General features: G+C 42.7%; 1 protein-coding gene across 1 annotated transcript in view; it reads right to left on the minus strand.

Annotated features, from left to right (window-relative positions):
• LOC119932403 (cytohesin 1 interacting protein) overlaps positions 1-13762 on the minus strand; it is a 32203-nt gene extending 18441 nt beyond the window's left edge. The window contains exon 1 of the mRNA XM_038751563.1: positions 13523-13762. Coding sequence (XP_038607491.1) covers positions 13523-13693 — 171 coding nt within the window. The 5' untranslated portion in view covers positions 13694-13762. The remainder of the gene's footprint in view (positions 1-13522) is intronic.
• Between the last annotated feature and the right edge of the window lie 305 nt (positions 13763-14067).

Genomic DNA, 14067 nt, shown 5'->3' on the forward strand with positions numbered 1-14067 from the left:
TAATTGCACCAAGCGCTTAGTACAGTGCTCTGCACACAGTAAGCGCTCAATAAATACAATTGAATGAATGAATGAATATACATCTATCTGGGCAATTTAGCAGTTTCAACTATGAGTCTAAAGGCAAAGCAGGATGTGGAAGGCATAAAGTAATAATAATAATAATAATAACGGCATTTATTAGGTGCTTACTATGTGCAAAGCACTGTTCTAAGCTGTGGGGAGGTTACAAGGTGATCAGGTTGCCCCACGTGGGGCTTACAGTCTTAATCTCCATTTTACAGATGAGGGAACTGAGGCATAGAGAAGTTAAGTGACTTGCCCAAAGTCACACAGTTGACAGGTAGCGGAGCCAGGATTTGAACCCATGACCTCTGACTCCAAAGCCCATGCTCTTTCCACTGAGCCACGCTGCTTCTCTAATAATAATTATGGTATTTTTTAAGCACTTAATATATATTCCAGGCACTGTACTAAACACTGGGGTGTATACAGGCAAATCAGGTTGGACATGGTCACTGTCCCATGTGGTGCTCACAGTCTCAATCCCCATTTTACAGTTGAGGGAATTGAGGCAGAGAGAAGTGAAGTGATTTGACCAAGGCCACACAGTAGACAAGTGGCAGAGCCGGGATTAGAACCCATGACTTTCTGATTTGCAGGCCCATGCTCTAACCATTACACCACGCTGCTTCTCATGTGAAATCTACATGTGAAATATATATTTGTGAAATATATATATATATATATATATGCAATATATATTTTCTTGGAACTTAGTAAGTGCTTAACAAATACCATCATTATTGTTATTATTATTATTATATTATTCTTCCTGAAATGAACACATTCATTCATTCATATTTATTGAGTGCTTGCTGTGTGTGGAGCAGTATACTAAGTGCTTGGGAGGGTACAATACAACAGTAAACAGGCACATTCCCTGCCTACAATGAGCTTACAGTCTAGAGGGGACACATGCATACTGAAGAGCTCAATTAATTCTTTTTGATGATGGCAATTATGATGGTCATGATGATGATGAAAAGCTGATCTAAATGATTGATAATCATTTACTACAATAATGCTGGAGGCTACAATAGTGAAGTAAAGATGTAACTTAACTACCTGCAGGTCAACACATTCTTACAATCCAGGGGATCAGATGGCTTTAGACTTAGGTTTATTGCACGTGATTGCAGATAATTTAACTAAAAGCTATGAAAGGTTTGGCAGAGAAAGAAAAGTCGACTTCAACCTCTAATCGGTACTAACATGCTCCTGCCCTCCCATATCGGCACATTAAATTAAGTTAGATAAAGGTAATGCCACAGCAAATATCAGCAGACACTCCCTAAGTGCATAAAGCAGTTAGTGCATCATATATCTACTCCATTGTACTTTTCCAAGTGCTCAGGAGTGTGCTCTGCACACAGTAAGCGCTCAATAAATACTAGTGATTGATTTCACTGTGATGAGACATCTAGTAGAGAAATGTGGGAATTAGAAAGCTAATTGATCAATAAACTGTGTGCAAAGCACCATACTAAGCACTTGGGAGAGTTCAGTAGAGCTGGTAGATATAATACCTGTCCTCAAGGATTTTAAAAACTAGTGGGGGAGATAGACATTAAAATAAATTACGGTTTCACAAGCCCAAACCTGGGCAATAGTTTTGATTCATCTCTCATTCAACCTGCACATTCAGTCTGTCACCAAATCCTTTTGGTTCAATCTTCACAACATTGAAACTGCTACCATACTGTTTCAAGCACTTATCATATCCCACCTCCTACTACTACATCAGCCTCCTCACTGACCTCCATTACACCTGTCTCTCCCATTCATTCATTCATTCATTCATTCATTCATTCAATCGTATTTATTGAGCCCTTAATGTGTACAGAGCACTGTACTAAGTGCTTGGGAAAATACAATACAACAATAAAAAGACATTACCTGCCCTCCAGGTTATAGTCTGGAGGGGGGAGGCCTCCAGTTCATTCTCCAAGAACAAGGATAAAGTAGGATGACACATTCTTACAGATGTTTTCTAGATCGTCTGCAATTTACAAGTCTTTGGGAATTCATAATGATCTGGCCCAGCCAGAATCTTCAAAAGAGCTAAGAGTTCTGTGGCCTTTCGGATCATGAAACCATAGAGGAATCTGAAACTAGAAGGGACCTGAGAATGTGATTGAGACAAGAAGACCTGGAGGTGTCACGCCAACCTATATGGCCTCAAAAGATGGCAAGACTGACTCCATTGTTACTCAAATCATAAAGGAATAACCATAATAATAAAAACTAATGGCGAGTCTGGAGGGTTGTTGTGGTGACCCAGAACAGAATCATCAGCCCCAAAACTAGAATATATTGAAGGAAAACCTGCTTGAAGATAAATGCAGGTGATGCGTAATGGTTAACAAGACATTTGCCACAACTGAAGGAGGCCTTAGGTTGACATCTGGGGATTAATAACTGTGGAAGTTAATTGCATACTATGTTTCAATCCCTGCACTAAGCACTGGGGTAGATACAAGTTTAAATCAGACATGCTCTGACATATGTGTCATTAAAATTGAATATCAGCAGTCCCCTCAATTTCAAATTAATAAATAAAGTTACACTTTACCATAAGTATGAGCCCAGGATTATGTTGGCTAATAGCCAGTGTAAAGTATGTATGGTTAGTCCTAGAATAATTGGCCAACAAATTCGGAGCCACAGAGCAGACATTCTGCTCTTTGATATATTTAAAATAGTGTAGCCTATTGTGAGACTTCAGTGCCCCAAAGCGGAAATAGTCCAGGAGATCCACAAAAAAAAAATAGTGCAAGGATCAGTAAAGTTGCTGAAACAAATGTGGAGATTGAAGTTCAGCAGGTGTCTGCAGTGACTGAGGGTGGTTCTGCAAACATTAATGAAATTGTTGTGGATTCATTAGACCTGGTTCCGATTCAGAAGATATAATAATAATAATAATAATAATAATAATAATAATAATAATAATGGCATTTGCTAAGCACTTACTATGTGCAGAGCACTGTTCTAAGTGCTGGATAATAATAATGATTGCATTTATTAAGTGCTTACTATGTGCAAAGCACTATTCTAAGTGCTGGGGAGGTGACAAGGTGATCAGGTTGTCCCACAGAGGGCTCACAGTCTTAATCCTCATTTTACAGATGAGGGAACTGAGGCCCAGAGAAGTGAAGTGACTTGCCCAAAGTCACACAGCTGACAATTGGCAGAGCCGGAATTTGAACCCATGACCTCTGACTCCAAAGCCCGTGCTCTTTCCACTGAGTCACGCTGCTGAGTCACAACCAGGAGATTTTTATCTCAGCAATAGACCAGAATCATGCCCTTGGGTACTGATCATCTTGTTATAGTAATCTGAGAAATAATAACTCAGTAATTGGAATTAAATTAGTCTCCAGCAGTATGAGTTAATTGGTGCCTTGATGGAGGAGGAAACAACTCTTATTGAGAAACTCAGGCCAGATGGCTGATTTAGGATAATGCAAGTCCAGGATGAGCACTGAAGAGCAAGTGGATTTTGAAATACATCCTGTAAGGATGAAAGGTGTGGTCCATTTCAGTGCATGGAGAGTGGGGAGTAGCGATCGGGGCCACCTTGAGAAGGAGAAAACAAATGGAAATGACTCAGGCCACTCAGTAACTAAAGGCACTTGAAAACCAAGAGGAGTAAAATTGGAAGGCTTGGGAGAATAGTTCACCAAGTGAAAGGATGGGAAATAATGAAGGAAGATGTGTGTGTGTGTGTGTGTGTGTGTAAAGCTGAGGTAGAGTGGGGATAGGCAAGAGTGTCAGAGTGTATGTGTGTGTGTGTGTGTAAAGCTGAGGTAGAGTGGGGATAGGCAAGAGTGTCAGCTTGTGGAAATCTGGTATGGGAAAAGTTGAGGTTCTAACGAGATCCAAGAGAAACAGGTAGGATCTGGAGCACTCGTCTGAACCCCGAGAGATGGAGTTGGCTTCAATGCCAGATCTTCATTAAATCTCTGAAGTCGCCTGTTATAATAATGGTATTTATTAAGCGCTTACTACGTGCAGAGCACTGTCCTGAGCACTGGGGAGTTTACAAGGTGATCAGGTTGACCCATGTGGGGCTCACAGTCTTAATCCCCATTTTACAGATGAGGTAACTGAGGCCCAGAGAAGTTAAGTGACTTGCCCAAAGTCACACAGCTGACGAGTGGTGGAGCCGGAATTTGAACCCATGACCTCTGACTCCAAAGCCCGTGCTCTTTCCACTGAGCCACGCTGTTTGTCCCTGCTGCTCAAATGGCCACAGTGAGACCCTAGTCAAGTGGGAAAGAGCCCACTTGAGTGAAGGTGGCCAAAGCAATTAATCAATCCTATTTATTGATTGCTGTGTGCAGAGCACTGTACTAAGTGCTTTGCAGAGTAGTAATAATAATAATTATTATGGTATTTGTTAAGCACTTACAATATAACAATCTGAGTTGGTAGACATATTTCCTGCCCACAGCGAGCTTGCAGCCTAGAGGGGGAGACATTTATATAAATAAATTACAGATATGTACATAAGTTTTGTGGGGCTGAGGGTTGAGGTGAATAAAAGGAGGAAATCAGGGCAAAGCAGAAGGATGTGGGAGAAAAGAAATCCTTTGGGTGGGGATGAGGGGTAGTATCAGAGAATGCAAGGCCCTCTCAGGTACTGAAGAGTCTGTTTTTTTCCCATTAATCTGACTCCTCTGAGAAATAAAAGAAGCTAGAGAAATTATTCAAGGCACCAGGAGTAACACCAATAACTAACACCTCTATTGTAATAAGTAAGGCTGAGCTAGCATCCCTAACGCCTATAACCTTCTGCACATTGGGGCCACCCCGATCTGATTTAAGTGTTGCCACTGATCTGAAATAGACTCATAGAGCTAGAAGAAATAAATAAATAATAAATAATGATGGTATTTGTTAAGCGCTTACTATGTGCAAAGCACTGTAAGAAGTCTCCCAAGATCCTCTAGCAGGCGTTTATAGGGGGACTCTTTGTCTGGTTTCATACCGGATAGTCTGGTTTTCAGCTAGTTAGTGCCCTATCTGTACAGATGTGATACTAGGTGACTTTATTTTCTGTACTTTTCTTTTCAGCTCCAGCCTCCCTTTGCCTCAGCTCTGGCTGCAAAGTTCCAGGGTTTCGAAGCGATGACCTGAGGAGAAGCAGTGTGGCTCAGTGGAAAAGAGCATGGGCTTTGGAGTCAGAGGTCATGGGTTCAAATCCTGGCTCTGCCAATTGTCAGCTGTAAGGCTTTGGGCAAGTCACTTAACTTCTCTGGGCCTCAGTTACCTCATCTGTAAAATGGGGATGAGGACTGTGAGCCCCCTGTGGGACAACCTGATAGTAAGTGTTTAACAAATGCCATTATTATTATTATTATCACCTTGTAACCTCCCCAGCGCTTAGAGCAGTGCTTTGCACATGGTAAGCGCTTAATAAATGCCATTATTATTATTGTTCATTCTTTCTTTTTTTCTTTCTTTCCTTCTTTCTTTCTTTCAATCATATTTATTGAGCCGTTACTGTGTGCAGAGCACTACACTAAGGGTGTGGGAGAGTACAGTGCAACAATAAACAGTCACATTCCCTGCCCACAGGTTTACAGTCTAGAGGGGACCCATGCATACCAAGGAGCTCAATAAATTCTTTTTGATGATTAATTATGATGGTCATGATTATGATGAAAAGCTGAGCTAGATGATTGATAATCATTTACTACATTGATGCTGGAGGCTACAGTAGTAAGTAAATATGTAACTTAACAACCTGCAGGCCAACACATTCTTACAGTCCAAGGGACCAGATTGCCATAGATTTAGGTATAATGCAAGTGACCGCAGATACTTTAACTGAAAGCTGTGAAAGATTTGTCAGAGAAAGAAGCCTATCCTCAGCACTCACTATACATGGTAAACTCATCTCTAGGCCATACACTCACTGTGGACAGGGAACGTGTCTTCCAACTCTGATGTGCTCTCCCAAATGCTTAGTAGAGTGCTTTGCACACAGTAAGAACTCAGTAAATACAAATGATTGATTATACATTTATTTTATTGTACAGTGGACTATTTACTTTGACTACTTCTATAAATATTTTTATGGCAGCCCCCTTGTTAGAGCAAAAGCTCCTTGTAGGCAGGGAAAATGCCACTTTTTCATTCTGTTCTTCCCAAGTGCCTAGAACTTACACTGCACCAGTGCTCAATAAATATCACCACTACAACTCTAACATTCCAACTCAGAGTACCATGGGATATCTAACCCCTGGGCATGTCAAGATATAAAGGTCATCTGCAAAGTTTTGATTGAGTGCTTGTTCTCTGAGCCCCTGATAGATTCTTGAGGACTGTTTTTTACTAGCTGAAAAGGGAGAATGAGCAATATCCTAGGCCCTGGTGCTTAGAAATCCAGTTTCTTTTAAGTAGGTTCTCTCATATCCCTCCTCGGGATCACCTCAGGACAACAAGAAAACCCCAAACAGCCCTAGAATCTGCCAGCATTCTTCAGTGTCATAGTTATGGCGCCAAAAACATCAACAGGGAGCTGGTGTGAGGCACAGCATATGCTGGCAACAGCTGCCTTGCATTACACATTATCTAATATGAGAACTCCAGGCTTGGCGATTTGACAGGACTGTAAGCCACACACTTAGCTTGTAACTTCAGATCTATTTAACCCCTGGAAGTTCCCTTGGATCAGGTTCATAACACTGATATATCTAGGTAGAATACACGTAATAATAATAATAATGGCATTTATTAAGCGCTTACTATGTGCAAACCACTGTTCTAAGCACTGGGGAGGTTACAAGGTGATCAGATTGTCCCATGAGGGGCTCATATTCTTAATTCCAATTTACAGATGAGGTAACTGAGGCACAGAGAAGTTAAGTGACTTGCCCGAAGTCACACAGCTGGCAAATGGTGGAGCCGGGAATTGAAACCATGACCTCTGACTCCAAAGCCCGTGCTCTTTCCACTGAGCCATGCTGCTTCTCAACAATACTTACTATATACAGCTATAACGCCATATAGATCCATAGATTATGTATGTATATGTACCTCTCACCATGTTCCTCTCTTCTGGGAAAAGGAACCCAAAGACCTTGGTTGTCATAACCCAGAAGGTGAGGATAAGGCATATGAACCTCCCTCAGAGTTTGCGGGGTACGTGTGCCCCTGAGGAGCTAACAGCTCAGAACAGAACCCACGTCTGTGGCCGAGTAGCAGGAATACAGCTGCTGTTCACAGCTAAACTCTGCATGGTCATTTCCTGTATGAGTTTCAAGCCACACACTCACAAAAGTGCATTTCATTTACAAAACAAAGTGAGCACAGTCTCTGTTCCTGCCTGCCCTTCCCCAGTGACTCCTCAGCTCAGAATAAGATTTTTTTTACTGCAATATATTTTCAAATCTGGAATAGAGTTAGCCCCCCAAGACCCCACCCCAATATGGCATTCAATCAGCAATCCTAGGATATGGAGACCCTAGAAAATGAGAGAGGAGGCAGTCTGAGTTTCTTCAATTCTGAGTGAGATCAACACAGAGGAACTAGGGTTTACTTCCTCTATGAAGACTTCTGGCCCAGTCCTTATTTTAGTATTTCAACTTCTATGAAACTCGGCAAACCTCACAGACACCAGAACAACTCCCCGCACTTTTTGCTAAGATCAAAGATCAAAACTAAGAAGTTTGATTTCTTCCAGTGCTGACCGTAATGGACTCAGTATACATTTGTGGGGTTTTGTTGTATGTGAGATTTATGTGCTTTAAGTGTGATCTTTGCATTTTGCTGCCTCATAATGTCTGCTCCGAGGAGAAGGGGCTGAGTTGTGGTTACGGTACATGCAGCCCCTAGCACACCGTGGGCACTCAAAAATTTGAGCACAACACGGAGTCTCAGATCAAATTTTTGGGGTATTTTGGATGAAAGCTCCTTTGCAATAGATGTGTATGTGTCAGTAGCCTCTATGCCTGGGCACCTACAGTAATCAGAGCACTGTACTAGAAGCTTGAGGAACCTACCAAGCACTAAGTACAGTGCTCTGCACACAGTAAGTGGTCAATATATACGACTGAATGAATGCACGAGAAGTTCAAGACACTATTCACTGCTGCCAAGAAGTTGATAGACATGATCCCTGTTTACAATCTATAATGGTTGGCATAATCACAACAACTAGGGTTGTAAAGTACAATCCAATTATTGCCTATTGTTCCAGGCACCCATGAGCCTCCCATAGCACCATTAACAATTCTTTTTTACTGAGTATCTGCAGCCAGTTCATTCATTCATTCGTATTTATTGAGTGCTTACTGTGTGCAGAGCACTGTACTAAGCGCTTGGGAAGTACAAGTTGGCAACATAAGTTGCTGGCTACACCAACAGAGGGATGACTTTTTTTTTCCACAAGGAAACTTGCTTCCAATTGAACTCACGAGGCCCAGCTATGAAGCCCGAATCTTTACTGAAATTTCAGCCATCTGCCTTACAGAAGGTTTCAATCACTATGGTGAAATTACCAAGTGCAACTCTTCCTTTGTCCACCTGCTTCATCCTCCTACATTCTCTTCCACGGTAGGGTTGCGGTCTCTCAAAAAGTGTGTTTAGAAATACCAGGTATAAAATAGCAACCATTTGCACATGCAAGTAAGTCTGGCAGTTTCGAAAACTGCAGGTAATAAGTGTTGCATACACGTAGTCTATTTTTATAGGGATTCCAAAGATAAATATGTTGAGGAGCCTGAAGGTGTATCTGAAAGCTGTCATCAGCCTAGTAAAACTTCTTTAGATTCTGAAGTCACCCTTAACAAGATAGATGAGCTACTGATATATTGAAAATGATGCAAGAATGAAGGAAAATCTGTCAGCTCTGGGGCTCTAATCCTGCCCATCAGTGGCTGGGGGCAAGTTTTCTCTAGATATGAGCTGTAAAAAATCAGAAACACCAAAATGGAAAAATTGGGAATCCCCAGATTGTTGCCAATGTTCTTAAATGAGTCTTTTCTGAGGTTCTGAAACATTTGGAATTAATTCTACTTTCATGTCTCATTTCCCACAAGATGGTAGAACCAAAAAATTCCACTGATACTGATAAATAAAAAGGTATTTTGTTTCTTGTCACCTTCCCTATTCTGACTATGAAATGGTTTCCACCGAAAAGCAGATTGGGAGTGGGTAGGCGAGGTAGTAGGCCCAGGGCCTGAGACAGTCTGTTCCTGATGGGAAAAGGCTGGGGTCACTTTCTGGTGAGATCTTGGTGCTGTTGGAACCTCTGATCGAGAAGCAGAAATAGTGGTTCGTTGAGGAGTGTGAGGGGTGGAGGATTATGGATACCACCTCCACCTTTTTGAAAGGTCTCCAAAAATGGAGGGGTGAAGAAGGGGCTCAGGGAAGGAGGTCAGAAGGCCCTCTTGAACAATTCTGGTCTTGACAGAGGGACTCACTTTGCTACTGTTGTGGAATGGCTTTGAAGGCTGGTAAGGCTAGAAGGCTAGACAGATGGCGGCAGCTTTCTTTTCCTCGAAGGAGTACTCCCTCCCAAAAATGTCGATTTAAGGCAAAATAATAGTAATAATAATAATAATGGTATTTAATAATAATTTACTTAATAATTTTAATGATAATAATTTAATGATAATTATGGTAGCCTGGCTCAACTAACTGTCAGCTGTGTGACTTTGGGCAAGTCACTTAACTTCTCTGTGCCTCAGTTACCTCATCTGTAAAATGGGAATTAAGACTGTGAGCCCCCCATGGGACAACCTGATCAACTTGTAACTTCCCCAGCACTTAGAGCAGTGCATGGCACTTAGCAAGTGCTTAATAAATGCCATTATTATCATTATTATTATTATTATTATCTGTTAAGTGCTTACTATGTGCCAAGGACTGTTCTAACGTTTGGCACATAGTATCTGGGGTAGGTACAAGGTAATCAAGTTGTCCCGTATGGGGCTCACAGACTTAATCCCCATTTTATAGATGAGGTAACTGAGGCACAGAGGAGTTAAGTGATTTGCCCAAAGTCACGCAGCTGATAAATGGCAGAGCCAGGATTAGAACCCACAACTTCTGTCTCCCAAGCCCATGCTCTTTCCACTCAGCCATGCTGCTTCTCCAGGAGGAGTGGGATATGGCTCCTGGGCCAAAGCCCTACCAACAGTACGTCTCTCTCCTTGTTGGGGATGTTAACCTGAGGTGGGAGGCTAGTGGCATTTACCAGCCGCCTTCTTTGCCCACCCTTGCCTCCAAATCCACTGGGTGGGCAGAGGAGCTAAAAATAAGCCCTGAGGGCAGGTGTGTGGTTGTAGAGAGGAGGCAGAGTGACATAAAAAAAATATTTCTGGGAAGGAGGTGGCACATTACCGGGGCCAGGCCACAAGCTCAACAATGGTGTGCCCTTTTAGACTGTGAGCCCACTGTTGGGTAGGGACTGTCTCTATATGTTGCCAACTTGTACTTCCCAAGCGCTTAGTACAGTGCTCTGCACACAGTAAGTGCTCAATAAATACGATTGATTGATTGATTGATTAGTCTGCTTCACTACTGACTCTGACTCCAAGAAAGAGATGGAGATGGAAGGGGCATTTCGTGCTGTAGAAGGTGGCCCAGGCGGCATAATGGCACAAGTGTTACCACCCACCCCACGCACAGCCCATCCAATCCAGCTCCTGCCTGCCATGCCACCCTTATACCAGAAAGGGTGTCACCCTCTTACCAGACCGGGCATCCAAAAGAAGATCTGGGACAGAGAAAGCCCTCTCTTAACTTGGCCAACGCCCTTGCAGACAAACACAAGCACAGAGACCAACAGGCTGTAGGAAGACTAGGCTCACTCGAACCTGTAATATTCATTCATTCATTCATTTGTATTTATTGAGCGCTTACTGTGTGCAGAGCACTGTACTAAGCACTTGGGAAGTATAAGTCTGCAACATACAGAGACGGTTCCTACCCAAAAACGGGCTCAAGGTCTAGAAGGGGGAGACAGACAACAAAGCAAAACATGTAGACAGGTGTCAAAATCGTCAGAACAAATAGAAGTAAAGCTATATCACACCATTAACAAAATAAATAGAATAGTAAATATGTACAAGAAAAATAAACAGAGCAATAAATCTGTACATATATATATATATATATATACAAGTGTTGTGGGGAGGAGAAGGAGGTAGGGCGGTGGGGTGGGGAGGAGGAGAGGGAAAAGCGGGCTCAGACTGGGAAGGCCTCTTGGAGGAGGTGATCTCTCAGTAGGGCTTTGAAGGGAGGAAGAGAATAATGTAACAGCAGAGCCTTCTACCCTGAAATAGGGTAGAGGGGGGAAAGGAAGTTGGAAGAAAGGGGAAAGGGAAAGTGGTGATGCTGTAGACTGCGGGAAAAGAGGAATGGAAGCCCACATATACAGAGATGGATGAGTGTGGCTGTATGCTCAGGATAATTATGTTCATTCATTCATTCATTCATTCAATCGTATTTATTGAGCGCATACTGTGTGCAGAGCACTGTACTAAGCACTTGGGAAGTACAAGTTGGCAACATATACAGTCCCTACCCAACAGTGGGCTCACAGTCTAGAAGGGGGAGACAGAGAACAAAACAAAAAATAGTAACAAAATAAAATAAATAGAATAAATACGTACAAATAAAATAGAGTAATAAATACGTACAAACATATATACATATATACAGGTGCTGTGGGGAGGGGAAGGAGGTAAGGCGGAGGGGATGGGGAGGGGGAGAAGGGGAGAGGAAGGAGGGGGCTCAGTCTGGGAAGGCCTCCTGGAGGAGGTGAGCTCTCAGTAGGGCTTTGAAAGGAGGAAGAGAGCTAGCTTGGCGGATGTGCAGAGGGAGGGCATTCCAGGCCAGGGGGAGGACGTGGGCTGGGGGTCGATGGCGGAACAGGCGAGAACAAGGCACGGTGAGGATATTAGAGGCAGAGGAGCAGAGGGTGCGGGCTGGGCTGTAGAAGGGGAGAAGGGAGGTGAGGTAGGAGGGGGCGAGGTGATAGAGAGCCTTGAAGCCGAGGGTGAGGAGTTTGTCCTGTGTGTGTGTGTGTGTGTGTGTGTGTGTGTGCGTGTGTGTATACACACATGTCAGGAGAGCAGAGGAAACCAATTAGTCAGTGGCATTTATGGAGGGCTTACTGAGTGAAAAGGACTGTAATAAGCACTTGGAATGGAACAACAGAGGCAATATATCTGTTCTCTGGCCTCAAGGAGCTTGCAGTCTAATGGAGGAGTTTACAATCTGAGGGAAGAGAAGTGAGGGGCAGAATCTAAAAAGGTTTGGAGACTTTACTAATAAAGTTAACCACCTCTGGCTACAAAGTGCTCAACCAGAGAAAGGTCAAAGTGGAATTTTAACCACCAACTCTCCCCCAGCTTCTAGTTCATGCTTCTACAAATAAGCCCAACAGTAAACAGGCAGAAACAGGCCCTGCTGAAAACCACAGACAGCAAAAGGTAAAAGATGATTTTATTTCTTAGTAACTAGGTTGTCAACTAAATGTGTTGCAATTTGATTTTATCACCATCAGACCATCCTCATAGGGGGAAACAGTATCTCTGAATCCCAAAAGAGTACCACCCTAAAACCTTAACAAATTAAACCTTTATCTAAAGCAGCCCTTGGAGAACAATACATCAGCCCCCAGCATCACAGAAAAAGTTCCTAATCTGTCTTCTGCTTGCCGTCTCTTATCTTTTCTGTTGTTTAGAAAAGAGCAGGCTTAAGTGCAGCCCCGTTTGAGCAAATAATGTCTCGAGAATATTTTCAAATTACAAATGTTTTAATCGGGACAAGGGGGTGTTTACTGCCAATTTATGAGAATAATGATACTTGGAAAAGTGTTTTTTGCCAAGTTACTTAGCAAATACATTTCTCCTATTTTGAAAAACTAGAAAAAGAAAGCAAGTCTAAAATGAGTCCCCTGAAGTTTTCTCTTCCATTCCAGAATACCTTCTCACCCGTCACTTAACACTTTAAACCAGATAGACACACACTGTCAACAAGAGGTGTGGGTGTCAAACCCTGAAGCTGAGAAAGTATCCCACTAACTAAATTAAACTGTAAAAGCTTCTCAAGATTCAAGGTCTTCACTTGAATAAGAGCTCGAGATATTTGGTGCCTGTCAACATGGCCATACATGAAGGGAAACATTAGTTCCCATGCTGTATGATTGATCCGCAACAGTTTGTAGATCTGCTGTGCCCTAAGATTTAAACTCAGCACTGAAAAATCACCCAAAAACATTTGTTCCCAGTTAAATTTGAGTCACCTCATCGTCTACCCACCTGCCCCCCATATCTTCATCCACTTTCCCACCCTTCTTCCCTCATTCTAAAGAAAGTCTCCAAGGTCTTATTTAACAAGCACTGTGCTAAATTCGGTGCAGTCGGACAGACAATTAATCACACAGGCTCCAGAAAGCACTGAGCACATCGTCCTAAAACACCCCGACTGGAGATCATACCTGCTTGCGTCCCCGGGGTAAAGTTGCCACAGTATCTGCCAGCATTTGAATCCTTTTATTATCTATTTGAGAGCTCCCAATTGGCGCAGAGAAAGGGTCGTAAACTGGACCCATGCAGTAGTCCTCCAGAGTGCCATTGCTTTGCTGTTGCATAAGTCTTTGTAAAGACATCGTGGATAAAGGTTACTCAGACTAGTTCATTACCAAATGGCATTCCCGGACTGTGAAGACGAAAAGTATAACGACCTTGACAAGCAATCAAAAGTAGCAAAACGGAACGAGGCCATGTGACGTCTGTGGTTTGAGGTGCTTGTTACACAAATCCCTTCTTGCAGATCGCTGGTATTTCTCAATGCTTTTTTAAGCCCAGGGGAGTGCAGAGAGTTCGTTTCTGCAATTAAAGAAAATCGGCTTATTTTTTCCTCTTGGAAGCAGCCGGGAACTCTTATGCTTTCATGTTCCCTGACAGTTTGTGTTCAAAATACCATCTGCTCTCGAAACTCTCCCAAGTTTGATTGACTAAATCCTGCCATTTGTTTCCCAAC

The sequence above is a fragment of the Tachyglossus aculeatus genome, chromosome 9 (assembly GCF_015852505.1).
Source record: "Tachyglossus aculeatus isolate mTacAcu1 chromosome 9, mTacAcu1.pri, whole genome shotgun sequence".
NCBI classification, from domain to species: domain Eukaryota; kingdom Metazoa; phylum Chordata; class Mammalia; order Monotremata; family Tachyglossidae; genus Tachyglossus; species Tachyglossus aculeatus.